The 21626-nt window shown below is 38.4% G+C and overlaps 1 protein-coding gene across 9 annotated transcripts in view; it reads right to left on the bottom strand.

Annotated features, from left to right (window-relative positions):
* Mbnl1 (muscleblind like splicing regulator 1) overlaps nucleotides 1–21626 on the bottom strand; it is a 184393-nt gene that overhangs the window by 128285 nt on the left and 34482 nt on the right. For 3 of the 9 annotated variants that reach the window (XM_045131083.1, XM_045131082.1, XM_045131081.1), the window contains exon 2: nucleotides 1043–2028. The exons of 1 other annotated variant lie outside the window; for it this stretch is intronic. In XM_045131083.1, coding sequence (XP_044987018.1) covers nucleotides 1043–1216 — 174 coding nt within the window. In that variant the 5' untranslated portion in view covers nucleotides 1217–2028. Of the gene's footprint in view, nucleotides 1–1042; nucleotides 2029–2196; nucleotides 2538–21626 lie in introns of those variants that run through there. 5 more of the 9 variants (XM_045131086.1, XM_045131084.1, XM_004655915.2 and 2 more) reach the window with 5 other exon arrangements.

The following is a 21626-nucleotide window of genomic DNA, read 5'->3' as shown; positions in this document are numbered from 1 at the left end:
TATCACCATTTTTTATTACACAATAGATCCGTGAGGTTTTCAGTTCTCCACAGAAGAAGCTATGACAATGATCCCATATGCAACTGTTCAAGAATTAACCTGAGGCATTTGGTACTCAAAATCAATTTGATTAAAACAAGTGGTTTGAGTGCCCCAAGAGCACACTTATATCCTTGGCCTTACATTTCAAAATAAAAGCATGCATGCTATCTTTTAAAAGACCGTGTTCAAACTCGTTACTTGTCTTTGAGAATGTGAAGAAATACTTCAGTATTCTTTTATTGAATGTTACAATGCCCAAAAGAGCTAACTTTTAACATGTCCATCTGAGGGCATCTTAGAAAACCTAATCAGAATTTAATAATTCCTTCATATTACCTCACACTAGTATATTAAGTCTGAAATACTCCAATAAGTAACAGCACTTTCAAGTTTGTACTTATTTACAAAAGTCACATTCAACAAAGTTTGGCCTTCAAATAAGGTGTTGTAGCAGCCATTAGGAAACACACTTCCGGATTATATATTTTTTCCCAAAATGCAAGGCTTTAGCCCCTAACACAATAGGCTCATATAATACAAATAAAATCCAAAATGTCAAACTATTAGTCCATGAAAGATCAGCTAGTTTGCAGTCAGCTGTTCTTTTCCACCAGTGCACCTTGACCAACAAAGCAAAGCACATCTCACCCTGCAACTCCTGTCAAGGGCTTTGTAAAATATATGAAAATGCTACTGTACATTTACCATTTCCAAACAAAGATTCTGACTTTGCTATTGCTAAGTAAAACCTACGTCTAAACACCAACGCTTTCTACTGCATAACACAATCACATCATGGAGTTAAAAGACGGACAAAGTTATTTATAACAAAGTTTGGCCAGACTTAGTTGTATGACATCTCGTAAAATGCCCCAATCAGAGCACACAGTAAAACTAAACTATGAACAAAACAACCCATACTTCCAAACTCAGAGGACTGTCTGTCCACATCCGTGATTCAGTCATTGCATATCCTTAAAAGTAGATAATATTTACTCACTTTCAGGGAATCAAAGCAGGCGATTACTCGTCCATTTTCGACTTGGCAGCTTTTCGAAGGATGTGCAAATTTACATTCCGTGTCTGGCCGTGAGCAAGTCCCCCTCTGAAACTCTCTACAGACTTCCAGTGTTAGCCATTTTGTGTCCCGAATCGGTGTGACACTAACAGCCATGTTTAGATTTTACAGGTAGTTAAATGTTCAGTGAAACCAACAAACCCAACCTCCCCCCAAAAAACCAAATAACAACCAAAAAAACTGATAAAACTGTAAAATGATGGTGAAAATGTCCCCTCCAAAAGACGTTCCCCCACTCCCTGATTTAAAAGTACATGGAAAATTGTGATTTCAATATCAAGGAAAAGGTCTCCCACTAGAAATTCACAGCATGAGACTGTTAATTCAAAGAGGTTTTGGTTTAGCAGTACTAGGACTGTAAGTAGATGGTGTTTAAGGTAGGGCCTGGAGTCAGCTCTGTGCTCAGGAACCTTTCCCAGTGCCAGTTTGGAGCCCACAGTGCAAGCATGAAAACGTGGCGGACCCTTTCACACCGGCTTTCCAAGCTGCTTTCAGCAAAGTTGTCTGAAAGGGAATCTCCTCTCAGCGGAATTTGCAATGGAGTTGGTGGTGCAATCGATATTGATTAGTTTGGCATAGACAGATGCAGCAGTTTAGAGCAAAATCAAGAAAATGATTTTTTTTTTTTTTTTTTTTTTTTTGGTTTTCTTCCTTGATTTCCTGGCAGAAGATATCTTACTTTTTTTTTTTTTTTTTTCAGCAAACTTTTCTTTTAAAACTAAAGCAGCCTAGGCAATGCCAGAGACTGAGAGCTTTTCTCTTGCTTGTAAGTAGAAATGGGGTGTCTGGGCTAGAGGCGGATGCTGTCGTCACAGTCTAGCTGGGAGCAAGCAAGGCAAAAGCAGAGACTGCTCTAGAAGCGGGTCCAAGCAGCAGAGACGTCAGGAAAGGCACTTCTTAGTACCAACCTGTAGAGAAAAGAGATAGGTTACGATTTACTAAGTAGCACTCCACTGCTGTCCTATAGTACAACCACCTCGCCATGTGATAGCAGCCTGAGGCACATTCAAAGTCAGCCTTGCCCAACACACACACACACACACACACACACACACACACACACACACAATACTTACGGTGAGGCATATTGCAGCCAGCCATCGTAGATTTATTAAAAGAGGGGGCCGTTTCCCCTTGTGAAGCAATGCATGATAGAGAGATAACCAATCACAGATAGTGTTGCAGCAATATTCTGGGCGGAAAGCCAATAGTGTGGGCTGTCTTATGAAAGGTCGCGCCTGTCAGACGTTCATTACTATGCTATAAGCACAGAAAACGTCCATCAGATATGACTTATTCCTCTGCAAGAGGACGGACATGTGGGTTTTGAATTTACCCAACATGCAGTGAGTGGACTAAACCATGTTAGTTTCCAGACAGCTCGTGAGGCAAGTCCAAACCCGGGAAGGTCACCCCACCCGCCCCGGGAAACGCAACGGCCAGCTTTCCAAACCGCTGCGGCCTCCAGGCTGCTCTGCGCAGGGACGGGCACCGCCGGCCTGCCCCGCGGTGCTGACACGTGAATAAAAAAGGAAAGGGGTGTTTCCAGATGGTACATTCTCCTGACCTATCCAATTCACTTCCTTCTCCAGCCCAAGTCCGGCCCCTGCACGGAGAGCGGCGCTCGCACGGTAGAACTGTCCCATTCAGCCGGCAGCCACTCTGTCAATATATCGCAGGCAGGCGATATGAACAAAAGCTGCCTTTATCCGCACGCTTTGAAAGCAGAAGCCGAGGTCTTACGGGGAGAAGGAGGGGAACAGTGTTGTCAGTGTGTCTGGTAAATTATGAAGTCAACCTCGAGGGGAAAAGTGATTCCATCGCAGCGACATTAATTATTAAGTGAGCTATTTGATTTGGCAACGTCACTGCACTTCAGAAGTCCAACCCCAGGGACACTGCATGCCGGGCACCAGTGCCCCAAACTAATGATTATTAACTCCACACCTTCACCCCAGTTCTACTTTTCACAGCTTATTTTTCTCTTCCAATCTGGATGAAATGCTTTCAAAAATTTTACTAGTTACAGGAATAAAAGTATGTGGTTTCTTTTTTCCCCCTTTTGTTGCCAGTTTAATTTTTTTTTTTTAAAGGGACTGCAGAACCTTTCACATTCCAAAGTAAGCAACAATAAATACAGCACAACCGTACTTGATTACATATCTTTTTGTAGTCAAAAAGTGGCTCACTGCTTGGAAATGTGAATAAAATGGCTATTGAGCAGGAAAAAAAAAAAATGGTCCACTGATAGATGGTACATATATAAGTTTAGAAATTCTAATGCAGAATATGAATCCATGTTCAAATGTGTGTTTAAATGTGAATGAACAGTATTTTTTTAAATGTTGTTGTCATTCTTAATACTATTTACTATTTTTTTAAAAGCAAACCAAAATTTTATTTCCCAAAACACTTTGGAATGCATTTTAGCAAGACTGCAACCTTTGATAGGAGCTAGAAGAAGGACTGGAGAAATAAATTTGCTTCCAGAATGATTTTGATTCTAAAACACAAATTCGATGGCAGTCACAGACAGAGCGTGTCTACTCTCTGCCCTGTACTCAGCGTATCTCAGCACTTCTGCAGCATGACAGGGGACCACATACTCGACAACACTCAGAGACCATCTTCCAAGGAGCCTCTCTTTTCAGATAAGATTTCACTTCCTTTAAGAAGCAAACATGATATCATTTCCACCATCTCCATTCACTAAAATGTTAATGTTGTTGTTTCTGAATTACCTTGGTACTTCAAGTCCTGCCCAGTGTTTAAATTATTTATATGCAGGACCACTAGACTACATGCTTCCTGAAGCAGAAACAGGGCTGCTCATCTCAGCAACCCCAGTGTCTAACTCAGTGAGGGAAAACAGATAAAGTTCCAAACATCTTGGCACAATAAATGAGCAATTAGTACACCAGGATGAGAATTCTCCACAGAACACAAAAATCACACACACACTCACACACAGAAATGCATGTGAAAATATTCAAACACACACTTGAATTCCATACACAAGTGCAGAGCACTCCCGCTACAAATCTCTGTTCCAGCGTCATGAGGGCCGGCCCTCTGTTTAGCAATCCCTGCCTGGCCTTGGGCAGCTCCCTCTGCCCTCCGCCCTCCCCCATATTTTACTCACTATCAGTAGCAGATGATCTTATATATCACAAACATTTCTCAGTTAAAAGTTGTTTGGGGCAAGAATTCTCTCTGCCCTTCCATCTCATGTGTCTTTAAAGTATCTGTATCTCTATTCCAGAAAGGTTTCTTTCCTCCTGCCCACAGCTAAGCTTCTCCAAGCTTCTACCTTGATATCTTTCTTCTCAAGATCCCATTTCCCTTCTACCCCTTCTAAACACACATTCCCTGCCATTCCAACTTTCTTGGTCTTAAAACATAATGAAAATCCCTAAAGTAGAGAGGGTGGCAGGGCAGGAAGTTCAAGTTGGCCTGGCTATGTATCATCATCCCCTAGTGGCCTTAGTGGGTCCTACCCAGATATCCCAATGCCTACAAGCCATCCATACATCCACAGCTGACTGTGTCCTAACTTCTACACCATCCACACATCCACTGATGACTGTGTCCTAACTTCTACACCATCCACACATCCACTGCTGACTGTCATAACTTCTACAGCCATCCACACATCCACTGCTGACTGTGTCATAACTTCTACAGCCATCCACACATCCACTGCTGACTGTGCCATAACTTCTACACCATCCACACATCCACTGCTGACTGTGTCATAACTTCTACACCATCCACACATTCACTGCTGACTGTGTCATAACTTCTACAGCCATCCACACATACACTGATGACTGTGTCATAACTTCTACACCATCTATCCATCCAGTGATGACTGTGTCAGAACGTTTACAGCCATCCACACATGCACTGATGACTATGTCATAACTTCTACAAGCCATATACACATCCACTTCTGACTGCATCATAACTTCTATAATCATCCACACATCCACTGCTGACTGTGTCATGACTTCTACAGCCATCCACATGTCAACTGCTGACTGTGTTATACCTTCTACAGCCATCCACACATCCACTGCTGACTGTGTTGTATCCTCTTTGGACATCCACATGTCCACTGCTGATTGTATTGTAACTTCTACACCAATCACTTCATTGCATGTGAAGGGCAATGGTTCTCTTATAAAGGACATTTCATCCTTGCCTTTACTAAAACCCCCAATACTATGTCCACTCTTTGGTTTCCAACTTTCTCTTTGCACAAGCCAACACATCATCTTTTAGCATGTGGTGCTATGTATCTGTGTACTCACAGAAATGAGTACTTAGAACCCTCAGCACAAGCCAGGTTGCTGGGACTCCCAGGGACTCACTACATACCATCCCATCATCTGGCTGGACACTGCCACCTAGGATATTACTTCTTGGTTACATTGTTATTCAGGTATCACTTTCTCTATGAGGCTGGACTAACTGCCCTGTATGTTCACACTCCCCTTTCTTCCTGCTCTCCATCAAGAGATATCTCTGTCAGCAAGTTATATCCCCAGTGACCCCACCCCCATATCAAATACAAGAAATGCTTTTAATTGTTTACTATGTTCAAAAGCTATATGCATATTAACAGGAATAAACATAGTCCTGAGGGTGTCTTCCCATGCCTAGAAAATATTTCACACTAATGTACAGAGTCCAAACAACATAAGGATCAAAAGTGGGTGCCATTAAAGTATCTGAATTTCTTAGTGGACATTATTATGGACTACTGTAAGTTGATAATTTTTAGTTATTGTTTTCCTTTCTCCCATTCCTCAGACCTAGGAAGTCCACTCAAGAATGAAATATACATTAATTACCAAAATATTAATAAATATTTTGGTGAATTTTGTTTTATAAATTATACTTCAAAGAGGTGTAATCAAAAGAATTACAAACATGTTTGTGAAACGACTGTACCACTTAGCCTGAAAGGACAAAGGCATGGTTAATGATCACCATAATCATGACTGCAATGGTGTAGACAGTGAGAGTGTCCGATCCAGTGAATGTGCACGGAGGCCAGGGTAGACAGTCAGAGTGTCCAATCCAGTGAATGTGCACGGAGGCCAGCGTAGACAGCGAGAGTGTCCGCTACAGTGAATGTGCACGGAGGCCAGTGTAGACAGTGAGAGTGTCCGCTCCAGTGAATGTGCACAGAGGCCAGCACAGCAGGACCCAGCAGAGCAGGTGCCAGCCCTCAGTATAGAGCACTACATGTAATAAACAAGATAATATCTAATTGAGCTGATGGAAGTGTCAATACCATATTAGGATTTTATGTTTCCTTATTTCAGAAAGAATTTCAGCAAAACTTAGAATCTTTACATTTATTGTACTTGAACTTATCATTGAGATGGATTTCAAATGACACTCATTTTCAAAATACAATATTAACTAATAATGTTGGTAGTTATTTTCTTTATCATTATTATTATTCTACAGATAAAAATGAATTTTGTAAGTGTGTGCGTGTGTGTTGCCACATGGAAAGCTCCAGAGGGGCACTGCCATGAGTTTGAGGCAAGTATGGTCTTTATAATGAGTTCCATGCCAACCTGAATTATGCTGGAAAGTTTGTCTCAAAAGTAAATAAATTGGGATGCTGGAGAGAAGTTTTAGCAGTTAAGGTGCTTGCCTGCAGAGCCAAAGGACCTCTGTTTGATTATCCAGGACTCACAAAAGCTAGATGTACAAGTTGGTGCATGTATCTGGCGTACGTTTACAGTGGCTGGAAGCCCTGCCATGCCCATTTTCTTTCTTTCTCTTTCTCTCTTTTTCCCTCTCTCAAATAAATAAATAAAAATTAAAACAATAAAAAAGTAAATCAGCTGGAGAGATAGTTTAGTGGTCAAGGAGCTTCTCTGCAATGCCAAAGAACCAGGTTTGAATTCCCAGTACCCAGATAAAGTCAAATGCAGAAGGTAGTGCATGCATCTGGAGTTAGTTTTCAGTGGATAGAGGCCCTGGTGTACTCGTTCCCCACCTTTCGCTTTCTCTCTCTCAAATAACTAAATATATAAAATATTAATATTAAAAATTAATTTAATTAGTTTCAATAAGGAGTAAGGGTAACATACAAAATGTGAGAATTTTTATAAGCATATTTCCCTATACATGTTTTGTTTTGTATAATTATTAAAGGAAATATCATTAGAGATATTCATTAATAAATAAACTGCACTATGTCTCTCACTTGCATTTTGAAACAATCGAACTTCTCTGAAAAGCAAAAAGATTACTGAGTTTGGTGTAATTTATGCTTTTTAAAACCTGTATAACTCTGATATGTTCTCATTAGCTCACTGATTGAATTCCAACCATTACATATTTGCTTGCATTATATGACATGTTACAAACAAGATTATTCTACAACAAGAACTACTTTTGCCTGTCATGACAGTAGAAATCAGGTGAACATTCTACCTTAAGTGAATTATAAGGGGAGGAGGGGGAGTAGTTGGACAAGAAGAATAGTACATTGAAAACCAAGAAAAGGGCTGGAGAGATGGCTTAGCGGTTAAGCGCTTGCCCGTGAAGCCTAAGGACCCTGGTTCGAGGCTCGATTCCCCAGGTCCCACGTTAGCCAGATGCACAAGGGGGCGCATGTGTCTGGAGTTCATTTGCAGTGGTTGAAGGCCCTGGCGTGCCCATTCTCTCTCTCTCTCTCTCTCTCTATCTGCCTATTTCTCTCTTTTTCTGTTGCTCTGCAATAAATAAATAAAAATAAACATTTAGAAAAAAGAAAACCAAGAAAAAAGTATCAAAGATGAAGTTTTACAAAAGAATAAAAGAGAATAAATTCATGAGAAGTTATCGATTATGTTAGCACCTTTGGAATATGTTAGCTGGATGTTGCTGGAGTGGCATGCTGGATGGCTGTGTATAGCCCCTCACAATACAGAGGTGCTGAATAGCTGTGCACAAGGTACGAGGTGACGTGCTCTTCTGAAGAACTGAATAAACCTATGTGCAAGATTAAATTTCTTATCCATGTGTATTTACTAGTCATTATAGTTCTTCTAAGACAAGTAACCCCCCAGAGTAGTTAACTGGAAACTTGTTGGGGTAGGGGAGACAATTTCAGAGACTTAGACTATTAACGTAGCCTCTATTTTGAGAAAGGAAACTAACCACTTGGGGCCTTTTACTCTATTTTTTTATTTACATAAATAGCTTTAAATCTACAAGGAAGATATGGCTAACTTCATTGTGTAAGTTTAGAGGTGACAAAGAAGAGATCCTTTGTACAAAACCAAACTTCTTCCCCTCTGGGCCATTAATGTCAGCAAGACCTACTTAGCAATGGAAGATTGCTCACAGAATTGTTTTATGGTGTGCTTATCCCCAACATTAACAGAGATCACTAAACACAACTATCAGTGAGTCTTCTCTAGTAACTGGGCAGACATTTCTCTACTCATGCCCTTGTCAATATGGGACATGGTGGCCTGTATGGGTCAATGCAGTCTGCAGCAACATTTTGTCTCTTACAGCAATAAGCTGGCCAGTGTTTCCAAGTGAATTAGCAGCGCCCATGGTGATGCCCGGTGCTGCACATGTACACAACACAACTTTTGTTCCTGTTTGTAATATACTTTGATGAAGCAACTGTACAGAGTGTTAGAAAAATTATATATTTGCCAAAATCAACATTTTATAAATGCATAACAATCATCAAAACTTTATACTGGCCTAGGGAAATGGCAGAGCGGCTAAGGCATTTGCCTATGAAGCCTAAGGACCCTGGTTCAATTCCCCAGGACCCATGTAAGCCAGATGCATAGGGGCCACATGTGTCTGGAATTCATTTGCAGTGGCTGGAGGCCCCAGTGTGCCCATTCTCTCTTTGTCTCTGCCTCTTCCTCCCTCTCTCTTTCTCAAATGAATAAAGAAATAACATATTTAAAAAAAATTTATATTAGACCATTTGTATGTGTTAGAACAAAGAAATTAATTTTAATCTATGCAACAGGATATTAAAAATCAGCTCAATTTTGTGATTATTACATCACTGTTCTAGCTTAGAGAAAAAAGCTACTTTTAGCCTAGCGTGGTGGTGCACACCTTTAATCCCAGCAGTTGGGAGGCAGAGGTAGGAGGATCACCGTGAGTTCAAGGCCACCCTGAGACTCCATAGTGAATTCCTGGTCAGTCTGGGCCAGAGTGAGACCCTACCTTGAAAAACCAAAAAAAAAAAAAAAAAAAAGGTACTTTTAATAAAAGTAATTTGAAAAGTATAATTAAGTAAGTACATTAGCAATAAACTCATGGTGCTATGCAATTGAGAGAAGTTTTAGAAATACTGCTAAGAAAAAGGTAACTTTCAATCACACATCCTCTGGAATGACACAGGCCGTCAATGTGGCCTGTTGTTCTGACACATTGCAGACAAGCTGTTGCCAAGAAAGGGAGGCTGTGTTTACTCACATAAATGAACTCAGGTCTGTCAAAGCTGACTTTTAAGATCCTCCTCCCTGCATAGACTTGGTTCCCTGACTCATCTGTGATCTGTGTTTGTACAGGTAATGAAGGAGGTGAGTTGATGCCTTCTGGTTAAAAAATAGACTTCCAGAGCTAGAGAGATGGTTTAACAGCTAAGGCACATGCCTGCGAAGCCTAAGGATCGGGTTCAATTCCCCATTACCTACATAAGCCACATGCACAAGGTAGTGCATGTGTCTGGAGTTTGGTTGCAATGACTAGAGACCCTGGCATGCCTGTTTTTTCTCTCTCTGTCTCTGTCTAATAAATAAAATAAATAAAAAGAATAGACTTTCAAAAGAGCCATATTCAAATTAGAAGAGGATATTTAAGATAAAATCAAAGCATAATGCCTCTATATACACAATGACTGAAAAAAATCAATTCTGAATTGACACCTATCATACTTTTCACAAAGATCACATAATAGTCATAGTGGTCACTAGCTTTGTACCTCAACAGGCTTTTGTCCAGTCCTTTCTGCAAAAAAAAAAAAAAAAAAAAAAAAAAAGTGGTCAATCTTCTATTCCTCCCCCCACTAGTCCAGAATTGCTATAAGAGAAGTGGAAAATATCTCATCAGATATTGCCTTGCACTAGGGAGAGAGGAAAGAAGAGAGGGCAGAAGGAAAGAGGGAAAGAGGAACTCATTCATATATCATGCACTTATCTCGCTGTCAGTCTTGGTTCTCTGTTGGAAAAAATAAATAAATAAATAAAACTCCAAGAGTGTTATGTTAGGCCATTGTTAAGCTATTTTTCCACCATTGGCACCAAGATATATTTAGTCCACAGAAATTAAACAAGCAACCATCCAGAGATAATGAAATATTTTCCTTATATATATATAAATACTAGTTTTGAAGTATATTTTGTCCATTATGATGTCTGGCCTCTAAGTTCACAGCTCAATTAATTGGCAATGTCACCTTTTATAACTAAATGATACCACCATGAAATGTGAGTGTGGCATAGAAGTTAAAATAGTACCACATGCTAAAACCTCCTGAATTTTGAAGTTCAAAGATTTTTTTTTTTTAATATACAGGATAATTCAAAACAGTCATGGGCTTTTGTAACTGTAGAACATTTAAATCATTATTTGAGGACTTCTAAAAGAATTGTTCTTCATTTCTGGCAAAAGAAGAAAAAATTTGCTTTTTTGTTTGATGAATGACCTTGAAACAGGCAATGATTTTTAATGTCTTTTTCTATTCTAAGATAAGGTACAATACCATAGAATACTACTATATTCCCCTTCAGCAGAAAACACTAACACACTGGTATTTCACTGACTTGTGTAGTACTCAGACATTAATCAGTTAGCCTCAGGTAGTATCACTGATCCCTCCATAATATTTAGGATTTCAAAATGACAATTAGAAATCAGGACACAGGATATAGTAAAGTAAATGCCATTAGGCCAACAGTGAATCATAGAAAGAATTAAGTGCTAAAAATGTTCAACAACAGCAACAACAACAACAAAAAAATGGTATGCCAAGTCAAGCAGAATCTATCAGTATGAAACAAGCATGGCAACACTGTGGCGAAAGAGAATGTCTGTGGTATCATCATCACTGAGATGTCTGCCCTAATACTGGACTCTGATTCTACTTGACAAAGCAATAAATGGCAGAGATGTTACATTTCAAATGCTGCCTCTCTACTCTACCTTTGAATAATATCACCTAACTACTTACTGAAGTTGGTGGCACCTCCAACTATTTCAAAATATGATTGACAATCCTTCAAAAATAGGACAAATTCATTTATGCTTCCCTGAAGACAGTATTACACAACTCAAAAGAAAAGAGTTGACTAATAAGAGGACTACAGAGAAATAATATTCCCAGAGCATGCTGTGAGTCAGTGAGAACAGCACCCGGGACCCTCCACCCCACGCTTGCAGCTTTCCTTCCATTGCTCAGAAGATATTCTCCATAGTTAAACATCCATTTTCCATTATGGCAAAATCAATTAATTTAGAAAATTCATGAGATTAACATATGAAGAAATTACAGATGTAATTTATACTCACCAAAAATATAAACTAATCTCTATAAGCACCAGATAATCTGTTGCCATAGTTTATGGGACTTCTAAAAATTTATTGTGGTAATTGTAATTGTAGTAATATCAGCCAAACTGGGGAGCAAATATGGTAACATATAGCAGGTGAATCTTGAATTCCAATGCTGATGTAAAACCTAACATAGCAAAATCCATCAGAAAAAAATAACGATTATTTATGTTGACAATTACTCAAATAGGTTGGTTAATTATTAATATTTATGAGAAGAGTGTGAAAACTCTACATTTATAATTAGATACAAAGGTCAATAATATTGTTTAGAATATAATGAGTGGAACCATTTATGAATGAATATACTGCATAATTATTTTAATATATCCAAAAAAGGAATTAGAATTCTCATGCTAAACCGCCATGCATAAAAATTACCTCCTTTCCATATAATCAGCAGTCTCCTTCTTCCCTAATGTTCTTATTCCAAACATTTACAAAAACTCAACCCCACAGTTACTACTCCATCCTACAGGTATTTCTGCTGATTTATATATTTGACTTTAAACTATCTTTTAACAAGTAATCTGAAGCATATTCAATGTCAATAGAATTTATCCCAAATGCCAGTTAAATATTAAGATTACCAAATGAATGACCTTTTCATTAAAAGAAATTACAAACTTGGGCTGGGAAATAACTCAGTGGGTGAAGGACTTGTCAGAGTAGCATGAGGACTAGATTCAGATCCCAGGACCCACACAAAGTGGCAAGCATTGGTAAGTAACCTCAGCCATCCTACAGCAAGACAGGTGGATGTAGTAGAACCCCAGAAGCTCACAGGCCAGCCTGCCTGGCATTCATAGCAGTGAACAAGATGGAAGGCGAGGACTGACACCTGAGATTATCCTCTGACCTCCACACATGCACTGCGGAATGTGTTTCTACAAAATCAATCCCTCCCTCCCTCCCTCCCTCCCTCCCTCCCTCCCTCCCTCCCTCTCTCTCTCTCTCTCTCTCTCTCTCTCTCTCACACACACACACACACACTAAAACATGCCACAAATTCACATGTGGTTACATATAGCAGGAATAATGTCTTCACTGACTAATAATGAATCAAATCCCTGTGGTTTCCCTGACTTAAAACAGTAAGATATGTCACAAAAACATACAAGCACACCTCATATGTTCACCTTATTGCTTCACTATATCTTAAACATTTATTAGAAAAGGTTCCACAGAACCTCACATACTTAACTGGGTCTAAACTGTTTAATGGAAACAAATTTTGTTACTATCCTACAAGTATACATATGAAATGTGTCAATGATCTATGTCAACAGAAACAGATCAATGTCATTACTTTTTAATAAATACATTTTAATACATTTTAGTGCACTGTATGTCCCTTTCTTGTACATTTAGCTGGAAGAGCTTGTATAAAAGTATGCCTAGGCATGTATGGTTTTCATAATGTAAATCCTTTGAACCTGAATGTGAAGCATATATTAAATAAAGACATCACTTTCTAAAACAACTTTTACTAAAATATATTTTTACCAACAATGACACATCTTCACTGTGTTTTTAAATCTAGGTCATATTTTAAGAAGACACAATCCTTCAATCTACATTTCAAGGTTAACTTGTGGAAACCTGATAGAAAGCATGAAACGCCTTTTACCTGTGAAAAGAACTTAAAGGCTGTCTTTATATCTGCAAATCTGTTTGCCTGTTAGCTCATATATGACAGGAAGTGAATGGAAACTTTTGCTACATGAGTTTTCATCTCATTACTTCATAATTAATTCCTGCACTGCGCTGCTAAGACAACCACAGTATTTGTAGTTCCTAATTATTTGTCAAAAACAAAAAGCTAGAGGTTTGGAAAAATGTTTGAATTGATAAGTATCAGAATATATATGGTTGGTTTCTTACTAATAGACACAAACTGCAGCATGTAGCTAAAAGTATCTACAGGCAAGTTATATTTGGAAATCTCTAACTGCATTATGTCAAATGAGTAAGGGAATGTTTTATTTATGTATTTGTGGTGGCTTGAATTTAAAATGTACCTCATATCCTCGTGTGTTTGGGACTAAGCCTCATACTGAATCTCTTAGCTGGTGGAGTTTGGGAGGTGGAGCCTTGCTGTCGGAGGTGTATCATGGGGGAGGTTTACTAGTCAAGACTACTAGGTGTCCAAAACCAGCTCACTCTTGCTGTTTCTTCCCAGCTGCTGTGACAGGAAGCAGTGCTCATTCTCTTCTGTGTGTCCCTGGAGACAGCGAACCAAAATAAACACTTTCCTCCTATCAGCTGATTCTGGCCAGTTACTTTGTCTCAGCAACAAGAAGGTAACTGCTACAACACTGTTTCTAAAAATGCCAGAAAATATCCTGCTACTCACTTCCTTCTTTAGATGCTAACTGACTAAAGGCAATCTAGCAAATGCTATACATAATAGAAATTGTTATCAAACTAGCTAACACACAAGAGAGCCTAGAAAACTCACTTAAGCCAACCCACTTTTCCTATGTCATAATTTCCCTGGGCTGAGAATCCACGTGCATATATTTATGAATCTGGAGTTGGGACTTCCTGAAGCAGCACACACTTCCAATGAAGACAAGCAAAACATGTATAGCAGATGCATGCAGGGTTCTTCTTTTGCACACAGGTCCCACTAGAAAATAAAAGCACGTGTCTCCCCTCACTTTGCCACTCAAACTCTGTTATTTGTTACAGATCACAAGATCAACAGGTTCCTGGAAGAAGATTTTTACAATCTGAAATGTTCAGAGGGCAGAATGTGGGCCTTCCTGAAGCTTCTACTCTCACTTTGATAAAGTGACTGTTCCCTGTTGTGAGAGTTAAATAAAGCTGTTTCTCAGGAGATGAAATTTTATTCTTAGGATTTTGTACATTCGGAAAGAAATACATATTAAACAGACTCATTAACAGGGTGGCTAGAGATTTGGTTCCTATGCTAAAGAGAAGAAAATATACTCTTCCTAATTATTTTAATTGCACATAAGATTCTATACAGTCTGGGAAAGCTGTAACACATGAAGAGACATGAAGAGCAGACAACACCCTGTTAATGAGACAGTGATGAAAGCCCTACACATTCCCATTAGCATCACTGGCTCTTAAAAAACAATGACCAGCTTTCCCCAGCGGATCTAAATACAAGCACAGCTAGGTAGTAAACTCAACAACTGCTGGTGTCTTCCTAAGCCACACTGCCTGTTCTGGGATGTTGATGCTTCAGAAAGATCTTGGGCTGCCTGATTCTGTCAATTGGGGTTCAGTGCTAAAAAGACATACTCCTAACTGGGCATGGTGGTACACACCTTTAATCCCAGCACTTGGGAAGCAGAGGAAGGAGGATCACAGTGAGTTCGAGGCCACCCTGAGACTCCATAGTGAATTCCAGGTCAGCCTGGGCTAGAGTGAGAGCCTACCTCAAAAAAAAAAAAAAAAAAAAAAAGACATACTCCTGGGGCTGGAGAGATTGCTCAGTGGTTAAGAAACTGCCTGTAAAGCCTAAGGACCCAGGTTCAATTCCCCTGTACCCACAAAAAGCCAGATTCACATAGTAGTGCATGTGTCTGCAGTTAGCTTGCAGTGTCTTGATGCCCTGGTACACCTATTCATTCTCTCTCTTTCTCTCTCACACTCTCTCAAATAAATTATATATATATATATATATGTTTTCTTATTTTTATTTTTATTTTTGTTTTCACAATTATATTAACATTTTCTATGATTATAAAAAATATCCTATGGTAATACCCTCCCTTCCCCCACTGCACTTTCCCCTTTGAAATTCCATTATCCATCATATTACCTCCCCATCTCAATCATTGTACTTACATATATACAATACCAACCTATTAAGTACTCTCCTCCCTTTAAATATATATATTTTTAAAAAAATTTATTGCTGTGGAACATACACCTTTAATCCTAGCACTTCAGAGGCAGAGGTAACAGGAGGATTGCTGTGAGTTGGGGGCCAACCTAGGCTAAAGTGAGACCCTACCTTGAAAAAGCGAAAAAGAAAATATACCCGAGACCTCCCTAAGCTTGCTGAGGCTGGACATCATGACTGTGCATTTACCAATCTCAAGAGATTTTGTTTTTATTTTTGTTTTTTGAAGTAGTGTCTCACTCTGGCTCAGGCTGACCTGGAATTCACTATGTAGTCTCAGGGTGGCCTCGAACTCATGGCAATCCTCCTACCTCTGCCTCTCGAGTACTGGGATTAAAGGCATGCAACACCACACCCAGCCCTCAAGAATATTTTTGACTGGTAATCACTGTCAACTAAAGTTAAAATATTATGCTCAGCAACAACTATTTACGTGTGTTTCTATCAGTCATTTCCTAAAACCCTAGAATATCTTCTCTGGAAACATGGCTAGTTGGAATTTCTTAGATTATAATCTATCATATACTTCAGAAAGTCAGTATGCTTATAAAATAATATAAATAGTCATTATTCAATGATTATTTCCTTAAATCACACATGTCTTCCTCCATCACGGTAATATACCATCTATCAGGCATCATACCACCTAACATATATGTTTTAATCCTGCCCCACAATCTCTAACTTATCAAGCAGGAGAAACCTGCTTTGTAAAATAGAAATAAACCAGTGTTTCTAAAAAAAAAAAAAAAAAAAAAAAAAAAAAAAGTACATGGGACATATCAAAAGGACAGTCCCACAGAACTCTCACCACTGTCCCTAATTTTCACTTAAATATCAGATGAATTACTATATAATAACACATACACTATGAAAGAAACACTTTAAAAACTGATATCTAGGCTCCTCTGTATAAAAGGAAAAATTTTAATAGTAAAATAATTTTGCAAATAAAAACAAGATACCTATTTACTCACTAAAATATGATCAAATAAATTGTTAGAACTGAATGTAAAATAGTAATTGTGAGAATGTATATGTTTGAGTGTATCCAACTTATAAGGGAAAGCACAAAAGAATCAATAAAATAATGCATGATTTGTTTAACAAAAATCTAGCCTATAGGATGGAGGGATGGCTTAGTGGCTAAGGTACATGCCTGCAAACCCTAAGGACCCTGGTTTGATTCTCCAGTTCCCACATAAGCCAGACCACATGGTGGTGCATGCATCTGGAGTTCCATTGCAATGGCTAGAGGCCCTGGTCTGCTCATTCTCTCTGTCTCTATCTCTCTCTCCCCCACTCTCTGTCTCTAAAATAAAAATAAATAATCTAGCCTTTTATTTACATCCAGGTAAATCCTCCAGGTTATATAGGAGGGAAAAGGTACAATTCTTTAATCATTTTTATAATAAACATTTTTGGTTTTGGATTAAACTAAAAATGTACACTACAACTAAATATTAACCCTTGAAGAGATTATCTCATGAAGAGCTAGCCCATATGACTCTCTATACATGTACTGGATTTTCTTTGGGTTCACATATAAAACTCCAAGGTGGTCATCTGGTTTTTAATTTAAAAAAAAAATTCTAACAGAGAAACCAAACAGAAATTCTTTGCCCCACTACAACTCATGCATTCTATTACTAGTCTATAATAAAAATAATATTTTATAGATTGATATACCATTTGTTTTCATCCAAATTTTGTTGTTTGTTTTCAATGACTCTAAGAGATGTCTATATTTATCACCTTGCTCATTTGTGAACAAGTAAATTGATACTTGCAAAGTTAAGTGTGTGACTCACCAAAGTCCCCTTAGGTAGCCAAATGAAAGAACTAGAACTCAAAATCAGATTCCAAGTGAGTAACTTTATAAAAGACACATGACTGGCATTTAATGCCAGACATGGAAATTATCATGGCAGAAAAAGATAAAGAAGCAAGAAAGGCAGGAAAGAAGGAATGGAGGAAGGAAGGAAGGGAGGAGAAAGGAAAGAAAAAAAGAAAAGGAAAGAAAGAGGGAGATAAAAAGAATATGCTGGATGCATAACCCTGTGGAAACTAAGGAGGAAGTATTCACACTGGAGAGGTTAAATCATGTGAACCCTTTCCAGAGCGGAGGGAAGGGTGCTACAGTTCTGTGTATCCATACGGCAGACATTGGACATGAGCCATGTGCATTTAGTTATATGCTCATTTCTTCTTCAAATTATGAATATGATATTTCAGAGTCGTGAGTACTCTATAGCTGAATGAAGGAATAATGTTGAGGAAGAGGTTTCAACAGGATCCTCCTCTTTCTCCAGAGCTTCCATTACAGGAGTTTAAAATGTGTGAACAGAAGACATCAATCCACATGGGCAAAACAGAGCACTGCTTTGAACATGTACACCAGTGATGCTGAGAGAGGACAAAGTAGGATGAGGTAAGTTGTCCACTCACATGTGTGTGAAGGGGCAGGAGACAGAAGGGACAGCTGTCTCAAACAAAGTGAGGCCATATCATATCAGACCAACATTTTGAAAGCTTATAAAGCCATTAAAAACCCATAAGTGTTGGTGCACACCTTTAATTCCAGCACTTGGGAGGCAGAGGTAGGAGGATCATGATCAGTTTGTGGCCACTCTGAGACTATATAGTGAATTCCAGGTCAACCTGGGCTACAGTGAAACCCTACATTAAAAAACAAAAAAAAAGAAGGCAGGCATGGTGGCACCCCCTTAATCCCAGCACTTAGGAGGTAGAGGTAGGAGGATCATCGTGAGCTTGAGGCCACCCTGAGGCTATATAGTGAATTCTAGATCTGCCTGAACTAGAGTGAGACCCTACTTCGAAAAACCAAAAAAAAAAAAAAAAAAAAAAAAAAACCTCTTTGAAAAGGCATAAATGATTTTTCCAAACCTGTTCTCCACTATAATTGCTACCTGTGGGACTAGAGAAATGATAACTATTATGTTGGTTTACAAAATAAAATATCTAAAGTAAAAGGAAAAGTATGCAAGACTTTTCAGGGATCCAAAATAACCCTTTGATTAAAATTGCACTTACTATTCTCTAATGCTGTTATTAATGCTGTTACTTTTTTAGTCCTCTTTTTCCCCTTCCTGTTCTAGAAAAAGAAACATCTTCTACTAAAAAAGATTCAAATACCTCAGTAAATATAAATAACCCCATTGAATGAATAAGCACACATCAACAATAACAAAACATGGAAGGAGTCATCAATTTGCACTAACTGTATTATTTACCCTCTGTAATCAGACTGGCATAAAGTTTTGGAGAAACCTGTTGCTTAACCAAGAACATAAAGCTAACAAGTGTATGAAGAAGAAAGTGAGGAGCGCACAGCAGCAATAAGGACAAGGATGGTGAGGTAGGGAGAGAGGATACGGGCTATTTCAAAATGCTCATCTAGAGCGGACCTGGAAAGGTGAACCCATGTCTGCACGTGATTGGCAAGCACTCTAGCACACCACCAACCCACAACAAGGACATCTATCTGGTAAGACAGAGACAGAAAGCAATGGGAAACCAGAATGAAGAATATAGACAGTTAGGTAAGGGTGTGGGAAGGCACTGACCAAGGATGGTGGGGAGGAACTGGTCCCTGATCTCTCTGGATTTCCCACATGCAACAAGGCTATCAAAAAAAGCTAGAAATAAATTAGTAAGGATTTAGGTTAAAGACTCCAGCAATGACAATCCATTCCTTCCAAGATTTAACTGAAGGACAGTTAAAATATTTAACTGAATAACCCAAGGGTTAAAAATACAACAGAATATGAGATAGGAAGAAATAATAGTAAGTGGGATTTTTTTTTTTTTACTTCTAAGCCTTTTTCTATTGACAGAAAGCTAATACAAATTTAGTATTCCACTTCATCTCAAGTACTTTTTTCTCATATTTTTCCTCTAATTGATTGGCTAGTTCTTTTCTACAATTGTATTGATGTTCACTTTGTTGTATTAACCCCACTCCCACCCTTTTTAACAGACTGTACTCTATATACAAATAATAATAAAAAAATTGTCTTGTTTAGCAGGACAAAGCTGGATGTGAAAAACTTAAACTTTCAGAAGAAAACACAGGATTAAAATTCACAAACCAAGTAAATCCCATCCCTCTATAAATATTCAATGTAGGTGCTCACAACCAAGTAGAACAACCAGTTACTGAAAAGGCAAGGCTCTGGGTTCAGCCCCTGTGCTCCCACCTGGATGTCCAGTCTGACCTTCCCCGTGAGTCAGTTCAGCATTGTCAATGCCAAAATGACCTTCTGCAACTTACAAGGCTTCCAGGGCTGCAGATAATCCCAACAGTGTCAGCTCTGCCTGTCACAGCATTCTGTGCGACACTGAGGGGCAAAGCCAGAGCCTCCTGCACCAGTCTGACCTTCTAAACACATAGAGGTCACTGTCACTCAAAATTCACTGTTCCCTTTGTGCATGGTTCACTGACACTATTTCTCCTTGGTACTAAGGTAGTGACTTTCATCCTAAAATTTTATTTTTGTTTACATGAAAATATTTCTCTTTTGTGTAGATAGCTATCCTTTCATTGGCACAGGTTTTAAAGACAATTTTAATTGTCATCTATAAATATGTTTGAAAGTACTGAAATGATGACCTAAACGTAATGGTAGTTAGAGCCAATGAAATGTAATTTTCCATGATGTCCATGTTAAGATTTGAGAGATGGCTAAGCTTTATACTCTATATTTAGTATTATGTACAGAAACCTAGCAAGATGTGTAAATATATAGAAACCACGTTTATTATTTAACCAAGCAATGTGGAATACATGTTTAATATATTTTATTTTCCACAGAAACATTACACCAAAATACTGATGTTTAACATTCTTGCCAATATATTTTATATTACCATTTCATCTTTAAAGCTAAGCTCATCTCTATTGATGAGTCAATCTTAGAATTTTTCATAAATTAAGGGAACTAATTTTTTAATCCACCCATGTTGCATCACTGACAGAAAACTCTTTGCTGAGGGAACAGGTTGAAGTTTTATGGCAATGAAAGGAAGGGAAATGGAAGTTAATTCATCAACACATGAAGGTTCTGAGTAAGAAGACCTATCAAGTAATTGATCGTGAGCCTTCACAAGGGCAGAGTAATTGTGTATTTAAAGTTCCATGTATATATTAGAATAGCTTTGATTTGTTTCTATTTTCAGTTTATGATAGACTTAATTTTCACAATTCCATACTAGTAACCAATGCAGAGAGCCACAAAATGACATTGAATATAATATTTCAGAGTAAATTTGTAAATTACCTATTTTTTAGAGCTAATCCCTTGCTTTTACAGATTTATTTCGTTCTGTTTTTAGCTATAACTTCTGCATTACTTCAGAATTATTTGTGGAATCTACATGGATGTACGTATATAAAACAAATATGTACACACACACACACACACACACACACACGGACAGTCTATCATTTGGAGAAGGGATGAGAAAGGTTAATCACTGACCTGCAAAGAGTTATACAATCATGTTGATTGCTTTTTATTTTAATGTTGGCATCAGATTTCTATTATTTAATGATGAGAGAAATGGCCTGAACTATCTTGATTTTCCAGCAATGTATCTGAATAGTGACTATACAAGCATTCACACCACTCTTTTGGGGCTCTAGATACTTCTTTTCAGGTCCCACTAAGAAGGGCATCCATCAGAGCAATTATCAGATGATTCTCTCACCCAGAAGTAAAGTCAAAAAGCTCATAAGTGGCAATGATTTTGAGTCTAAAAGTAGAATTTGCTCATATAGGTGAGTGTGAGGACAAGGCATTAGTGTGAGTAGAATGAATATGGCCAAAATGCATGGCAGATTAGGCTGTTTGATATATCCCTCCTACCAAAGCCAACAAAACTTCAGCCTGTCCCCTCACCTCTGCTATTTTATGACTGCAATACTCTTAATAGCTTTTCAATTAAACCTATACCTTCACAATGCCCAGAGTTTGGAATCAGGCATGGGGAAATCATGTC

The sequence above is a fragment of the Jaculus jaculus genome, chromosome 12 (assembly GCF_020740685.1).
Source record: "Jaculus jaculus isolate mJacJac1 chromosome 12, mJacJac1.mat.Y.cur, whole genome shotgun sequence".
NCBI lineage: Eukaryota > Metazoa > Chordata > Mammalia > Rodentia > Dipodidae > Jaculus > Jaculus jaculus.
This window is presented reverse-complemented; position numbering and strand designations above follow the sequence as displayed.